The sequence below is a fragment of the Nicotiana sylvestris genome, chromosome 10, assembly GCF_000393655.2.
Source record: "Nicotiana sylvestris chromosome 10, ASM39365v2, whole genome shotgun sequence".
NCBI classification, from domain to species: Eukaryota; Viridiplantae; Streptophyta; class Magnoliopsida; order Solanales; family Solanaceae; genus Nicotiana; species Nicotiana sylvestris.
Genome location: NC_091066.1, coordinates 62925340 through 62942325, shown reverse-complemented (window position 1 = coordinate 62942325; position 16986 = coordinate 62925340). Strand labels below are relative to the sequence as shown.

General features: G+C 45.5%; 1 protein-coding gene across 1 annotated transcript; it reads left to right on the top strand.

Moving 5' to 3' along the window:
- Window positions 1-3419: 3419 nt before the first annotated feature.
- Window positions 3420-15595, top strand: LOC138879424 (uncharacterized). Its single transcript, XM_070159032.1, has 6 exons — window positions 3420-3784; window positions 6864-6888; window positions 7296-7415; window positions 7483-7608; window positions 14993-15235; window positions 15404-15595. The coding sequence occupies exons 1-6, from the start codon at window positions 3420-3422 to the stop codon at window positions 15593-15595; spliced, it is 1071 nt and encodes a 356-aa protein (XP_070015133.1).
- Window positions 15596-16986: the final 1391 nt, after the last annotated feature.

Here is a 16986-nt window from a genome sequence, read left to right as displayed (position 1 = left end):
TTGGATGAGATGGCTGACACGTCCTCTGCTTAACAAAGTAGAGCAAATGTGCCATAGGGTGTCCCCACGGCCATTCACTTGCACAAAGAGCTTCATGATCATGGGCAGGCAATAGCAGAACTGACAACGACAATGAACCAGCTAGCAAAGGCACAATTACAGCAGGTTCAAACTCCACGACAAATGAATGATATGGAAGGTGTCAACATATTAGTGAACAAAGGAAGACAAAGAGGTCAACAGAACAAAGGGAGTCCAGATCAATATGACTAAGATAGTGGTGGATTCCAAGATGATAGGTATGATGAGCAGAATGAAGACGTGCAATACGTGAACAACTATCAAGGCCAAAGGGGTAATTCTTCCAACCAACAATAATGGAGACCCCAAGGCAATTGGGGAAATCAACAACAACATGGGAATAGTAATTGGGGGAACAAAAACCAAAATTCAAATTGGGGCAACCATCACAATAATCAAAACAACCAGGGTAATTGGAGTGGCAACAACAACAACTAGGGTGGAAACAACAATCAGGGTGGTTGGAACAATGGCAACTAAGGAAATCAGGGGCAAGGCTTTCAAAGGCCCCCAATGTATCAACAACCGAACAATCCACCCCTATTTCCATCCCAAGGTCCTAATTCTTCCAACAATGAAATGGGGAGAATTGAAATGATATTTGAACAGATGATGAAAAAGAATGCTGACTCTGAGGCCCAGTTAGCTTCCCACAATACTTCAATCAAAAATGTTCAATTAGGCTATATTTCACAATCCTTGAATACTCACCCTAAGGGGGCTCTAACTAGTGATACAGTAGTCAACCCAAAGGGTGGGAACCATTCCGGGCATGTATAGCGGTAACTACAAGAAGTGGATGTGGCGGTGATGTGAATGCCTCCAAACAAAAAAAAATTTTGAGTGATGAAGTTGAGTTGCAAGAGGATGAGATCCCTTTGGTGGTTGAAAATGTGATTGATGAGAACATAAATGAGGAAGTGAGGATTGATATCCAAGATGCCGAGGTGGAAACTCAGAATGACGTGAACCCGTCTAGGGAACACGTAATAGACATACTGAAAACGGTTGTGCCTAATGCCAAGGCTCCTTTGCCAAGGACACCTCCACCTTATCCTGAAAGGCTCGCAAAGCAGAAAAATGAGAACCAGTTTAAGAAGTTTATTGACATGATGAAGAACTTGTCCATCAATGTGCCTTTGGTGGAGTCTCTAGAGCAAATGTCGGGTTATGCTAAATTCATGAAAGACTTGGTGACAAAGAAAAGATCCATGGATTGTGAAACTATCAAGATGACCCACCAAGTTAGTGCAATAGTACACTCAATGGATCCGAAGCTAGAAGACCCCGGTGCTTTCACCATTCCTTGCACCATTGGAGTGTAGACTTTGCAAAAGCTCTATGTGATTTGGGGGAAAGTATCAACTTGATGTCCTACTCATATTTCAAGACTTTGAGTATTGGGAAATCGAGGCTGACTTCCATGAAAATGCAAATGGCGGATAGAACAATGAAGATTCCATTGGGTATAATTGATGATGTTCTTATCCGAGTGGAAAAATTTATCCTGCCAGTTGATTTTGTGATCTTGGATTGTGAGGTAGATTATGAGGTTCCAATCATATTGGGAAGACCTTTCCTTTAAACGGGGAAGGCCTTAGTTGATGTGGAAGTAGAGGAAATCACCTTCCGGGTGGGTGATGAGAAAGTGGTCTTTCATATGTGCAAGTTAATGATGCAGCCCAACAGTTCTGAAGTGTGCTATTTTGTGGATCTTGTCACGACAATGATAGTTGACAATACTAGTGCAATGATCAATGAGGAGGACCCTCTTGAGGTGGTATTGTTGAATCTTGATGTAAATGAGGATGGAGGCTGAGTGGAGTGTGTCAATGCTTTAAATGGAATGGGATCTTACTCTTATGAGCCTCGGAAACTCTCTTTGGATCTTGAGAATAGGAAGACTTCACCAACAAAGCCCTCAATCCAGGAACTTCTGGTGTTGGAGTTGAAGCCGTTGCCTCAACACCTCAGGTATAAATTCTTAGGTCGTAGTTCAACTTTGCCAGTTATTATTTCCTCTTATCTTACTAACATGCAGGTAGATGCCACATTGGCGGTGCTCCAAAAGTAGAAGAAAGCAATTGGATGGACCTTAGCTGATATTCGAGGGATAAGCCCAGCCTTCTGTATGCACAAGATTATTCTTGAAGATGATGCAAAGCCCTCCTTGGAACATCAAAGGAGGTTGAATGAGGCAATGCAAGAAGTTGTGAAAAAGGAGGTGATCAAGTGGTTGGATGTCGGGGTTATGTACCGCATCTCTGATAACTTTTGGACTTCGCCTATGCAATATGTGCCAAAGAAGGGTGGTATGACAGTGGTTACCAATGTGCAAAATGAGTTGATTCCTACCAGGACTGTCACTGGGTGGAGGATGTGCATGGATTACCACAAGTTGAATAAAGTGACCCGCAAGTATCACTTTCCATTGCCTTTTCTTGATCAGATGTTAGACAAACTTGCTGTGCGTGCCTTCTACTATTTTTTGTATGGGTATTATGGGTACAATCAAATTTTGATTGCTCCTGAAGATCAAGAGAAGACCACCTTTACTTGTCCGTATAGTACCTTTGCCTTTTCTAGGATGCCATTTAGGTTGTGTAATGCACTGGGTACATTCCAGCGGTGTATGATGGCCATATTTACCGACATGGTGGACGACATTTTGGAGGTGTTTAAGGATGACTTCAATATTGTGGGTGACTCGTTTGATGAATGTTTGAAAAATCTTGATAGAGTGTTGGCCCGTTGTAAAGAAACCAACCTTGTGCTTAATTGGGAGAAATGTCACTTCATGGTTAATGAGGGCATAGTCCTTGTCCATAAAATTTCAAAGCATGGTATAGAGGTAAAGAAATCAAAAATTGAAGTAATTTCAAGGCTCCCTCCCCCTACTCCAATTAAGGGAGTTAAAAGTTTTCTTGGGCATGCAGGGTTCTACCGAAGATTTATCAAAGACTTTTCGAAGGTAGTAAATCCCTTGTACACGTTATTGGAAAAATATGCCAAGTTCGTGTTCAATGAGGGATGTATGCAAGCCTTTGAACTTCTCAAGCACAAGTTAACCACCACTCCTATTATTACCTCACCCAATTGGAGCTTGCCTTTCGAGCTTATGTGTTATGCGAGTGATGTTGCGGTTGGGGAAGTCTTTGGTCAAAGAGTGAACAAAATGTTTCATCCGATATATTATGCGAGCAAGACAATGAATGATGCTCAATTCGGTGACTGAGATAGAGCTTTTGGCTATTGTGTTTGCAATGGAGAAATTTCGGTCGTATCTCATAGGTTCCAAGGTCATAGTTCATACCCATCATGTCGCACTCCGGTACTTGATGACGAAGAAGGATTCTAAAGCTAGGTTGATGCGATGGGTCTTATTATTTCAAGAGTTTGATTTGGAGATTGTGGACCGGAAAGGTAGTGAAAACCAAGTGGCGGACCACTTGTCCCGCTTGGAGGAGGAAGGGAGGCCTTGTGATGGCCTAGAGATCAGTGATTCATTTCCCAATGAGCAACTCCTTTATGTGTTGGTAAATGGTATGCCATGGTTTTCGGATGTTTGTAATTTCCTTGTGACTGGTATAATCCCGTGTGAGCTCTCTTCTAACCAAAGGAAGAATCTCAAACGGGATAGTTTGGACTTCTATTGGGATGAGACGTACTTGTTCATGATCTGCATAGATGGTGTGATCCGAAGGTGTGTCCCGGAGGAGGAGAAATTGAGTATCTCAGAGGCATATCATTCCTCTCCCTATGGTGGTCATCACGGTGGGGCGAGGACAACTTCGAAGGTTCTTAGTTGTGGGTTTTTCTGGCCAACTTTGTACAAGGGTGCAAGTGAACTTGTGAAGAGATGCATTGAATGTCAAAGAGCGGGTGGAATTTCGAAGAAAGATGAGATGCCTCTCAATACTATTCTTGAAGTTGATATTTTTGATGTGTGGGGCATTGATTACATGGGCCCGTTTGTTAGTTCGTGTGGGAACACATACAATCTAGTGGCAGTTGACTATGTTTCAAAGTGGGTTGAGGCCGTGGCTTTACCCAAAAATGAGTCCTAGAGTGTTGTTGCGTTTCTCAAGAATAGTATTTTTACCAGGTTTGACACTCCTCAAGCTATCATAAGTGATGGGGGTCTCATTTTTGTAATCGAGCTTTTAACATTTTTGTTTAGCGTGAAAATGGTAATAACAATTAAATTTATAAATGGGATTCTAAAAATACGTGATCTATTCTCGAGCTAGTTGTTAAAGAAGTTAATGCTAAGAATGTTAAATTTAACGATGAAATTCGAGTTAAAAAGAGGCAGTAACCAAACCGAAGGGGGACCGTTGCCCGGGTGCATAGATGGTCGATGGGACCTCGGGGCCGGCGTTAATATCGATCTCGAACTATCAAGGGCAGTTGGAAATGGGATAATAGGCAGAGATATGATCGAGCAAGGCTCTATGTTACCAATATTGAGCAAAGTAGTGAATAACAAATAAGAGAATGATGAATGCTAAAGCGGCCTCGGGCCAGTGAGAGCGAACAACTTAGAAGAAAAGAGAGAGAGATATATTATTGCACTTATGGAGAAATGGAGCAACATCTGTGTTTTACAAGGTAGGGTGAGCCCTTTTTATATAGGAGGGGAGACTCGGATACAATCAAGTGGAGATTAATAACAAAGTACGACGATGGGATGGCTTGACGTGATGCCTCAGCATAGGCTCGAATAGGCCGGGCCTGTCAGATGTATCCATGTACCTAGGGGGCTTCCCCCTTTATCCTGACTTCGTTCTTCATTTCCTTAGAGTCGGGCTTCGACGAGCCCCGAGGCCGAGAACTCGATCATGGCCTCCCGCCCTCGGGGTCCCGGGGCATGCTTCCGAAATATCTTGATAGCGAGAAATCAAGTCTTCTGATTTTGCCACATATAGATAGTCTCCGCATTTCCCATAACGAAGTGATGGGAAATGATTCTGACACTTGACTCCTCGAGCTTCTTTCGGTGATGCCATATCGATGATGGGACCCCTCGAGGGCTATTTGTACGCAAATTTTCATGAATAAGAATAGACTTTGCTGACTTCTGCTTTCATTATTTTGCTTTGTTTTTGTATGCTCTCATGACCTTCGAGGCTCTTTGAATGCCTTCCTTTCCTCGTTGATTGCTGATATCTCACTTGAGTGCGGGCGTACACTCTGATCTTCTGTTGATCGATAAGGCTCTCCTCCGAACCCATCGTCGTGCTTCAGACCAATCTTGGATTGATCTGATAGGTCTGGGCTATCGAGGCCCTCCGAGTTGTTTGGAGATCATGCATCGAATTCCGAAGCTTAGGGAATGTTATCCTGGATGAAGGTCATCTTTGGGTACCCGGGGGTCCCTATTGATCTTGATGTAGATAACCCTATTAGAATGTATAGGATTGACTTTTGCTGAGAAGTTTACTTATATTTGGGCACTTCCTCGTACATTCGTGGAGCTTTCGCGATCGGAGCTTCCTGTGTTTATTCCTCTTTTCAGAAAGAGGGGATCACGAGACCAGGTGCTTTCCTTGAGTCGAGTGTCGGCGTTTAAAGCTTACCGAGGTCCAACTTCTTTGGGCCGAGGGTTGTTGATGTAGAGTGTTGCCTCGAGCTTGGAGATAAAATGAATGGCCCCTCGAGTCTTGACTCCTCATTGAAGGGTGCTTTTTGGATCGGGTACCGATCCATCGATCTATTTCGAGGTTGTTGGCTTCCTGGGGCTTGCCTCGGGTAGGAGAATCGTTGCTGCTTCTCGCATATATATGGGGAGGCTTCAGCTCCTTCGCAAGACTTTACTATTTTTAGATAGCCGCCTTTCTGCTTTGGAACGGGATACTTCATATATTTAATGCAAAAAGTGTTGATGCGCGCCCTTGCCTTGACTTGTTAGTTTCACCATAGTCATAGAAACCACTTCGGGGCCGATCCGGCAAGGGCGGGGGCGCTACTCCTGATGCTCAGGAACCGAGGGATTTTTCTCTGGAGATGGCGTCCTTGATAAGAGAGGAACATCTGGAGATGGCGAGGAGGTACTGCGGGTGGAGCGAGGGGATAACACTGCAGGTGCTTTCTCCAGATGAGGGCATTGCGGACTCCACTAATGGTTTTTTGAGTGCATACCTATACCCGTTCGCATTTGGCCCCCTTGATAGGGTTGTGCTTGATTTTTGCTCGAAGTATCGGGTTACCCTGGCTCAGATTCATCTATCATTTTGGCTAACATCGTTGATGATGAGATTCTTCGCGGAGAAAGTCGGGCTTGAATTCACGCTTGACCATCTTGTTAGGCTATATCGGCCATTTCATCATCGAGGCCTGCTAACTCAGAGGTGTCGTTCATCCACGCCCTTTGTTGTTGCTGACGAGGAAGGCGGGGATCGAGAGTGGGCCAGTTGGTTTATCTGGGTCCGGACGACCGATATTATCCCTATGGAGTTTTTGCCATTTCACGAAGGGTGGAATCATGCACGTGAGTGAGGCGTTTGGCGCTTTTCAGATTCCGTATATAGCGAAAACCAGCTGAGTAATAATGTTTTCTCCCTTGTTGCAACAACTTCGTGGATGTCGGGTGAAGTCCATGACCTGCCCGGTTGGGTCCGGAGGATGGTGACCCATTCGTCCTGCGAAGAGCGTAGGTGGCAAGCTGTGCTTCGTACCAGATGAAGAGTGCAATACCAAGGTATGTGCGTATGCTGCCTTTGCCTTCGTATACCCAAGGTAATACTTTCCCCTTTCAATTGCACTTGATTTGCTGTTTGCAGATATCGGTCGGTTCCTTTGGATGAGGTAATGTTTTTCTAAAGAGGGGAAGGGATCGTTGGCCTCCGAGCTGAGGGACGATGGCAATATGAGGGATCAGCACCCGCTGTGACGGAGCCTTTAGTGGTGCTAGTGGGGCTCATATTTCCGAGAAAGGGGTATTTCCCAAGTCTGCTACTCTCGGAGTGCTTGACTCTTGGCCGACGGTTCCTTTGATTGATCATGACGTGCCCGAGGTCTGTTCTTCTGGGGCCGCATGAGCAGGATAAACAGGAGTGTGCTCTGACTTCGAGGAAGTCCGTCGGCTTCACTTTATGGTAAGTTTATGCACAGTTTCCCTGTATCCTGTGTCCTCCTCCCTCTATTGAACCTTTCTTGATCAGGCCATTGATAGGTTTAGATCTGAGCTGCTTTGTCAAGGGGCCAAGCTTTAGAAGATTCTGGATGAGGGCGAATCCCTTAAGCTTCTTAGCAAGGAGAAGGAAGTTGAGCTGCAACATTGGCGATATGAGGCGTACCGGAGGTCAAACTATGAGAGTTATTTGATGGAGCAGGTAACTTCCTGTAGTACATGCTTTGCTCCTTTCTAACCTTAAGGCTAACTACTTTTTGCCGCATCAGTTGCAAAAAAAGGCGGAGGACTTAGAGTACCTCAAAGGCGACGTCAACCGCATCAGAGTTGCATGCGAGGAGCTAAGGGCTCAAGTGCAGGCTCGAGCTTTAGAGGAGATGAGCGCCTCAGCTAAGGTCCCTTCCTTCTAGGTCCAACTCAGCTTGACTTATGACAATTCCAAAGTTCAAGCGTATATGATTAGGAAACTTGAATCTGATCTCTCGAATGTTAGAGCTGAAATAATTGACGCCCAGGTAGGAGCGACATTAAGCCAAACCAAGGCTGTTTGTGAGATGGTGATTCCTATGAAAGATGCTACTGATGCCTAAGTTGAGCTGAAGCGAGCCCTCGACCGGGAGAAGAGGATCGAGGAATATGTTCGCTGTAGATCCTGAAGAGAGGTACTCGAGGAGGTCGGTGCAAGGGGCTTCGTTCTCTCGGAGGAGTTGGCTCGAGCAAGGGAGGATGAGCATGACGCTCGGTCACTTCTTGTTGATGCTGCGGAGGGAAAATTTGACAAGTTGTAGCCCTTTAGCGCAGAGTGTAGATTTTACCGTTTTGTCGCTTTGTTTCTGATATACGTAGGGCATGCCTGTAGGTGGAGAATGCGTTTTTCGCGCATGTAATACATAAGAAGAAACTTGAAGCTTTGTTTCTCCTGTACCTTTTTCTGTCGTTGCTTTCGATCGGACAGACTGGTTTTGGTGTTTGGCGAGATCCTCGTAGGTCCGGAACTTATCGTACATATCCGGGGGCTCTTAAGCATGATTCTTGACGTGAGTAGGTGCTGGGGCCTCCGTGCTTGGACCGACTGTTTAGGCTTAGTTTCCGAGTCGGGCTTCGACTAGAGCCTTCTTGTCCTCAAATTTTTTGTGCCCGTGCGCATTGTGACTCGAGCTTCAATTGACCCTCAAGCTCTTTCCTGCCTGCATGGGCGGATGATGATGGCCCTTTGTACTCTGGGTCAAAGTGACCGAACGGGCCCGTGGCCCAGAGGTTTACTCGGCTAGCAACAACGGTACTTATGCCATATCCTTAGGCATATTGTAGTTTTTGGGTTCAGTCTCTGAGTCGCATTGTGATTCGAGCTGTAATCGACTCTTAAATTTCCTTGATTTCCTGGCCGACGATAGTGGCACTTATGCTATGCCCTTAGGCATATTGCAATTTTCGGGTCCAGTCTCTGAGTCGCGTTGTGATTCGAGCTATAATCGACCCTTAAATTCCCTTGAGTTTCCTAGCCGGCGATAGCGGCACTTATGCCGTGCCCTTAGGCATATTGTAATTTTCGGGTCCAGTCTTCGAATCGCGTTGCGATTCAAGCTGTAATTGACCCTTAAATTCCCTTGAGTTTCTAGCTGGAGACAGTGGCACTTATGCCGTTTGGTCGTTGAGACCTTTTAGTATGTGTCCCGGAGGCTTGCATAGTTAACTATTTTGCATCCGGTCTCCGAATCGGGTTACGATTCGAGCTCATTTTAATCCTCAAGTTGTCAAAATTTTTAGCTGGCGACAATGGCTCTTACATTGTTTGGTCGTAGAGACCTTTCAATATGAGCCCCATAGGCTTGCTTAGCTGGTGACAATGGCTCTTACGTTGTTTTTGCCCGTGGGCTTTTCTGTAGGCTTTGTTTCTGCTCGTTAAGGTCTTTTAGAGTATTTTTGCCTAACCCGTCGTCGGTTCAAGAGGAACCTCGATTTCAAGTCGTTGCAATGATGTTTCGAGCACCTCATAAGGTTCATAGCTCATAGGTCGAGTATATCGATGCTCTTACGATTTGGAGCCGACATGGTCGGAGCTCGTTTTTGCCTGTTGAGGGAAGCCTGTATTAACTGGTTCTTTCCGAAGTATATTCGGAGTAGTGGCATGTAATTTTTAGCGACAGTCGGGCATCCACGAGCCGCGTTATTTTGGCTTTATCAGCCGTTTTGACCATAGTCATATGCGTTTGGACGTAGCCATTTTTTATCCCAAGTGAGAGCTTAGGCGTCTATATTGAGGGTATGCCCTTTAGGGATTCTTACAAATGCGATGTATAGCCTAAACTTCGGGATTTTCATGCCTGTTAAGGTCTTACAGTTTGTCATACCTATTGAGGTCTTACAGCTTGTCATGCCTATTGAGGTCTTACAATTTGTTTGTCATGTAGAATAGATCTGGTTACGTCGGGGCTGCCCGCTAGGGGTCTTACAGTTTCAGGTTTTCTAGTCGTATGGCGTTCAACGACAGTCTCTGAGTCATCGAGTTTGTTTAAGCTTGAAGATCGCTTCTCGTGAGCTCAGAGTTACCTTCTAGGGGCTTCACGAGCCTGAAGTTGCCTTATTGGGGCTTGATGAGCCCGGAGTTCCCACCCTCGGGTCGTGTGGGCGCTGAATTGTTTAAGTCTCCAAGTATCTCGGGACGTATTTGGCGGAGAGGCCTTAACCATGAATATGCCGAAATAGCCTTTTTCGAAGTATGAAATGTCGAAAAGGTATTCTTTATTACTTGGCATAAATATGTGCTCCAAATACATGTTGTCCCGTTTTTTTGAGCTCGGCCCGCATGGCCGCTGCTCCTCCAATCATTTGATCTGTTTACATGATTCTATTTTGAAACTTAGCCCTCCATTTATTGGCCTTTCCGGGGGGACGGTGTTCCTAAGAGAAGGTCATCGCACGTCGTCTGACTGTAGAAACAAGGACTGCGATCTCGTTGGATCCCTTTTTTGGGGGACGGTGTCCCTAAGAGAAGGTCATCACACGTCGTCTGACTGTAGAATAAAGTACTACGATCTCGTTAGATCCCTTTCTAGGAGTACGCTACTCTTCTAATAATCTTGCTGGCGGGACCTTCTTTAGGTTGGAAGCCCACTCGGAGATCCGGGGCCTCTGCAGGGTCTCCGAGTAGAGCTTAGAACTTCTGAATTCCTACATATAGGTTAGTAAAAAATAGAAACAACAAAGCAGCGGAGTAGTTCCTCCTTGCTATGGGATGCGTCAGCGACATTTCGAGGCGTGAGCCTTGATACACCCTCTGATATGTTCAACCAGGCTTGGCCGAAGAGGTGGTTCTGCTTACCCTTTGGTCCCTTTGAGGGCGGAGGCATTGATGCCGGCGATGGGTCATGTGGTGAGGGATTTCCTCTCGTCGCGTGTAGCTCCTTGTCGAATGTTTTAGTCTCACCTCTGTCAGGGATTTTCATCCTTTTGGCGAAGTGGGGTTGAAGTCACCCCCGGGCGGTATGCCCGTTGTCATCTGAATAAAATGTCCATGTTTTCTGGGCTCGGCATTCCAGCCCGATCTCAGGCGGGCTGTATAGAGGGAACGACCTTCCTGATAGTTGTGGCGATCAGCGTTTGGAATCCATCAAAAATTCGAGGTGTGGGAGTGATTTGGTTCGTTAGTCCGAACTGCCTTATTGGCTTTGACCTGACATCGTCGGTATAATTGATCGAACTACCTGTATTCATGAAAACATGTTTTATTTGAAATAGGTCAAATGAAGGAAGGGGTTACCAACGCGTTAATACGAGGCCGAGGTGAAATATCAGCGTCTCTTTCCTTGGATTCAAGGGTGTCCTTCAGGTATATTCCCCAGACCCGTCTTTCCTGGCGATGAGCACTTTCACTCTACACTTTATGGATCTTTGAAGGGTGCCGCCGCCCCTTTACCGTCATGGCAATACGCCGTGGCTTGTCAACTTCATTTTTCCCGATCTCCTTCCTCCCTTGGAGCTGGACTTGAGCCTGACCGCTCAATAATACCTGGTTACGATCTCTATCGAATAGTATGGTTGTCGTTCTTTTGAGCCGGTGACCCCGTGCGCCCTGTGGTTCTTGCACCGGGCCATGGTTCTGTTGAATCGGCGGGCAGTTTCCCGTCCTTCAGATAAACATTGTATTTGTTTCTCCAATCCCATGTCAGGCTGGTGGAGTTAATTTCCGCATGACATTCCTCGACCACGGACTTGATTAATTGGACAACAAGTCTGAGGAGCAGGTCTTCCTCCTCAGCAGACGATCCCAGGTTCGCTAGGGCATCGACCTCATTGTTCTACTCTCGGGGTACATGGACTAAGGTCCATTCTTTGAAGCGGCGCAATGTGATTTGAATCTTATCCAGATACCTCTGCATCATGTCTTCCCAGGCTTCGTAGTTCCCGTTCACTTGACTTACCACGAGGAGGGAATCGCATTTTGCCTCGATAACCTCGGCTCCCAAGCCCTTGGCCAACTCCAAACCTGCAATCATAGCCTCATACATGGCTTCGTTGTTAGTTAGCTTTGTGGTTTTTATGGACTGTCGGATTATGCCACCGACAGGCGTCTTTAGGACTATACCGAGCCCGAATCCTCTGACGTTTAGGGCGCCATCCATGAACAGGGTCCATACCTCGGAGGACGTGCCTAATTTTAGTAAAAGTTCCTTCTCTACCTCGGGGACGAGGGATAGCAAAAAATCAGCCACCAAATCCGCCAAGATTTGGGATTTAATGGCCGTCCGAGGTTGATACTAGATATCATACCCTCCGAGTTTAATGGCCCATTTGGCCAGCTGAACCAACAACTTGGGTTTGTGTAGTACGCTCCAGAGAGGATAAGTCAATAGGACACAAATGCGGTGGCAGTGAATGTAAGGCTTCAGCTTGTGCGAGGCGCTTATTAGTGATAGCACCAATTTTTCTAGATAGGGGTACACGGTTTCGACGTCCTCCAAGGTTTGACTTACATAATACACAGGAAATTGCGTACCTTGCTATTCTCGGATTAATACACCACTCACCACTATTTCGAACACGGCCAGGTACAGGTACAATGTTTAATTCTCCTTGGGCGTGTGCAGCAAAGACGGGCTAGATAGGTACCGTTCAGTTCTTCAAGGGCGTGTTGGCATTTCAGAGTCCTTTCGAAGTTACTCTTTCTTTTGAGTAGGGCAAAGAAGTGGTGGCTCTTGTCTGACGACCTTGATATGAATCTGCCCAGGGCCGCGATCCACCCGGTCAGCCATTGGATGGCTTTCACGTTGTTTACCATTGTAATTTCTTCGATGGCCCTTATTTTGTCGGGGTTGATCTCGATTCCCCTGTTTGAGACCATGAAGCTTAGGAATTTGCCCGAGCCTACTCCGAAGGCACACTTTTTGGGATTGAGCTTCATGTTATAGCTTCTAAGGATGTTGCAAGTTTCTTGCAAGGTGGTCAGATGGTCCTTTGCGAGCAGGGATTTAACTAGCATATCATCAATGTATACTTCCATCGATTTACCTATTTGATGCTCAAACATTTTATTAACTAGGCGTTAGTATGTCGCTCATACATTTTTTAGCCCGAAGGGCATCACGTTATAACAATATGTACCATATTTCGTGATGAACGAGGTCTTTTCCCTATCCTCGGGGTTCATCTGGATTTGATTGTACCCCGAGTAGGCATCGAGGAAGGTGAGGGTCTCGTGGCTGGCCGTGGCATCGATCAAACGATCAATATTAGGTAGCGGGAAGGAATCTTTGGGGCATGCTTTGTTTAAATATCTATAATCTACACACATCCTTAGCTTATTCCCCTTTTTTGGCACTACCACTACATTAGCTAGCCATTCAGGATACTTTACCTCCATGATGTATCCGATTTTAAGAAGTTTTGCTACCTCTTCTTTGATGAAGGCGTGTTTTACCTTGGACTGCAATCTCCTCTTCTGCTTCACGGGTTTGAATTTAGGATCGACGCTCAGCGGGTGGGAGGTTATTTCCAGTGGGATACCTGTCATATCTAGGTGGGACAAGGCAAAATAGTCGACATTGTTACTAAGAAATTGAATAAACCCTGTCCAGAGTTCGAGGGAAGAAGAAATCTTCCTTGTCGTCTCCAAGAGTCTGTATGCTTCTCTCCTCGTTCGAGGCAAGTGTATGGGGGTTGGCATTTCATGGTGGGCCGCAAACATTTCCCTTGATGCCCGCTGTTCTCCATGTATCATCGCGGTGCCTACCCTTGTGGGGAACCTTATCACCTGGTGCAAGGTCGTGGGCACTACCCTTATATTGTGTATCTAAGGCCTACCAAGCAAGACGTTGTATCTTGTATCATCGTCGATGACCTGAAACTCAATGTTCTGGGTTGTGCCAGACGTGTTGATCGGGAGGGTGATTTCTCCTTTCGTTGCTTCCCTGATAATGTTGAAACCGTGGAGGATTCGAGGGATGAGAACAACTTGATCGAGCAACCCGAGTTTCTCTACTACTTCTGACCTGATTATGTTGGCTGAACTGCCCGGGTCCACAAGCACGCACTTTATCCTTGTGTTGTTTCAGAGAAACGACATCACCAGCGCATCGTTATGTGGTTTGCCCCATGGCCTCGAGATCCTTTCAGCTAAATATGAGAGTTTCTTTGGATAAGCATTTTTAGACCGGTCCCTCTTCTGTAGCGGATGTTTTCATTCGTTTGGACTTGTGTCCTTGGAGATCGTTAGTTCCTCCGATAATCATATGGACACTATGCTGGGGAACCCTCCATTTCATTCGGATTGAACCCGGGGCTGCACTAGACTCTAGGTTGGCCGTGTCCTCTTCTCCGTCACTTTTGGGGTTTCGGCTTCTCATTTCACTAGCCGAGCCAGGCGTCTTGCCCTGAAAGTGAAGATTTTGGGCAAGAAGAAGTGTGAAAGATAACTCGCGTTTTTGCAGCGCAACTAGTAAGAAAATAATCACCCACGGTGGGCGCCAAACCGTTTACCGTGAAAATGGTAACAATAATTAAATTTGTAAATGGGACTCTAAGAATACGTGATCTATTCTCGAGCTAGTTGTTAAAGCAGTTAATGCTAGGAATGTTAAGTTTAACGGTGAAATTCGAGATAAAAAAAGCAGTAACCAAACCGAAGGGGGGTCATTGCCCGGGTGAATAGATGGTCGATGGGACCTCGGGGCCGGCGTTAATATCGATCTCAAACTATCGGGGGCAGTCGGAAATGGGATAACAGGCAGAGATATGATCGATCAAGGCTCTATGTTACCAATGTTGAGAAAAGTAGTGAAGAACAAATAAGAGAATGATAAATGCTAAAGCGGCCTCGGGCTAGTGCGAGCGAACAACTTAGAAGAAAAGAGAGAGAGAGATATTATTGCACTTGTGGGGAAATGGAGCAACATCTGTGCTTTACAAGGTAGGGTGAGTCCCCTTTATAAATGAGGGGAGACTTGGCTACAAGCAAGTGGAGATTAATTACAATGTACAGCGATGGGATGGCTTGACGTGATGCCTCAGCATAGGCTCCGGATAGGCCGGGCCTGTCAGATGTAGCCATGTTCCTAGGGGGCTTCCCCCTCTGTCCTGACTTCGTTCTTCGTTTCCTTCGAGTCGGGCTTCGAAGAGCACCGTGGCTGACAACTCAGTCACGACCTCCCGCCCTCGGGGTCCTGGGGCATGTTTCTGAAATGTCTTGATACTGAGAAATCAAGTCTTCTGATTTCGCCGCGTACAACTTTTCTTGCAAAGTATGGTGTCAATCACAAAGTTTCTACTCCTTATCATCCTCAGGCGAGTGGCCAAGTTGAAGTCTCAAACAGGGAAATCAAGAGTATATTATCAAAGACAGTCAATGCAAATAGGACCGATTGGTCAAAGAAATATGATGATGGTCTATGGGCTTATAAGACTGCTTACAAGACTCCTATTGGTGTGTCTCCGTACCGGTTGGTGTTTAGGAAAGTTTTCCATCTACCAGTTGAGTTAGAGCACAAGGCCATGTGGGCTTTGATGAAGCTGAATCTTGAATTGGATGTGGCAGCAAATCTTCGTGTGGAGCAGCTTAATAAACTTGATGAATTTCGATTCCATGCCTACTCCGGTTTGTCCTTGTATAAGGACAAGATGAAGTACCTTCATGATAAGTATTCTCGTGGCTAGGAGTTCAAAGTGGGTGATTTGGTTCTCTTGTTTAATTCTCAGTTACGTCTATTTCTGGGAAAGATTACGTCGAAATGGAGTGGACCTTTTGAAGTGGTGCTTGTGACTCTATTTGGTGCACTTGACTTGAAAAACAAAAATGGGGAGGTCTTCAGAGTTAATGGGCATAAAGTCAAGCACTACCTTGGGAAGATTGATGACAGCCACATGGTGGCACTGATCCATCTAAAATGATTTGATGGTAACCTGCCTCATGCCGCGACGTTAAATCAGGCACTTCTTGGGAGGCAACCCATGTGTCTTTCTTTTTGTTTTTCTTTGATTTTATTTTTAGTATAGGATTTTCTTTTGGTCTAACTGGTTTTGAGATGTGTGTAGGATTGTTTTGCTGCAAGGCAGGACTAAACTAGAAAAATGATGCAATCTCTAATGTTTGGACTGCTGCTGCGATGCATTTTTCGTGGCCGCAATGTCCTTGTTGCGGGGTCAAAATTTCATTGTGGTCCGCAGTGTTGATTGGTAAAAAGTGGAGGTTCTCTGAATATTGTCACCGCGGCCGCAATGCATTTATGCGGTTCGCGGTGCCCTATCGCGGCCATAGAGCATTTCTTGCGGTCCGTCGTGCCATCCTTGCCAGTAATTCATGTGTTTCAGTACCGCGGTATGCATTTCTTTTTATGCGGACCACAGTGTGTAGGTAATATGGGCCCCATGTCCTTTTTCTATAAATAATACCTCATGCCTTATTTTACACTTTTCAATCATTTGCTTCCCAAATAGAAACACATTACTGTTCATCAAGCCCTAACTGTGCAAATTCAATCATTGACTCTCATTCATCTTTACTGCATCTCATTACTCATATTTTTAATCTTTACCTAGTTTTTCACTTTGTTTTATTTTCTTTTAATTAGTTAGTTGTACTTCTTTCTCTTCCCTTTTCTTTCAATTTGTAGTGTAGGGTTACTTAATGATGTTTAGATTAGGGTTAATTAGTGAATAATGATGATTAACTACCTAGGGGATTAATAATATGTGAATTTAGGCTAAAAATGAGATAAATATTAAAACCCTAGGTTGGTGTTACTAAGTGAGGCTTACCGCTATCAGCGGTGGATTTTTTACGGTCCGCGGTGCCTCTCTACGGTCCGCGATGCCATTTTGTGCGGACTGCGGTGGTAAACTTTAGAGAGGTTGATCTTGAGGACCGCGATCACAGTCAATTTTTTGCGGTCTGCAGTGCCATACCATGGCATCACAACATTTCTTGCGGTCTGTGGTGCCTGGAATCAGAGAGTGGATATTCTTACCCCTCAATGCGGGCCGCGTTTCCATTTTGTGCGGTCCACGGTAGTCTCTTTGCGGCCGCATTTCTTTTTATGCGGTCTGAAGTTAGCTGTCTGCAATTATATTCTTCATTGTTTCTCCTTGCATTGTGATACTAACAAGCTTTAACTGAATTCCATTTGTAGACAATGGTTAAATGATGAGGCGGAGGTGTTAAACAGAAAGTCAAAGGAGAGTCCTCCCAGGGTAGGGGACGAGGAATGATCAAATTGACCCCCCAAGTCCGGCAGGTAACCAAGGACACCAGAAAGTCAATAAAGGTTGCAGATAGAGCTATT

What these genes read in the sequence shown, in the direction of transcription:
- LOC138879424 (XM_070159032.1), top strand. Translation starts at nt 3,420, where the DNA reads ATGACGAAGAAGGATTCTAAAGCTAGGTTGATGCGATGGGTCTTATTA. An exon ending in ATAGATGGTGTGATCCGAAG is followed by an intron (nt 3,785 to 6,863) that starts GTGTGTCCCGGA and finishes TGCTGTTTGCAG; the next exon opens with ATATCGGTCGGTTCCTTTGG. An exon ending in AGAGTTATTTGATGGAGCAG is followed by an intron (nt 7,416 to 7,482) that starts GTAACTTCCTGT and finishes TTGCCGCATCAG; the next exon opens with TTGCAAAAAAAGGCGGAGGA.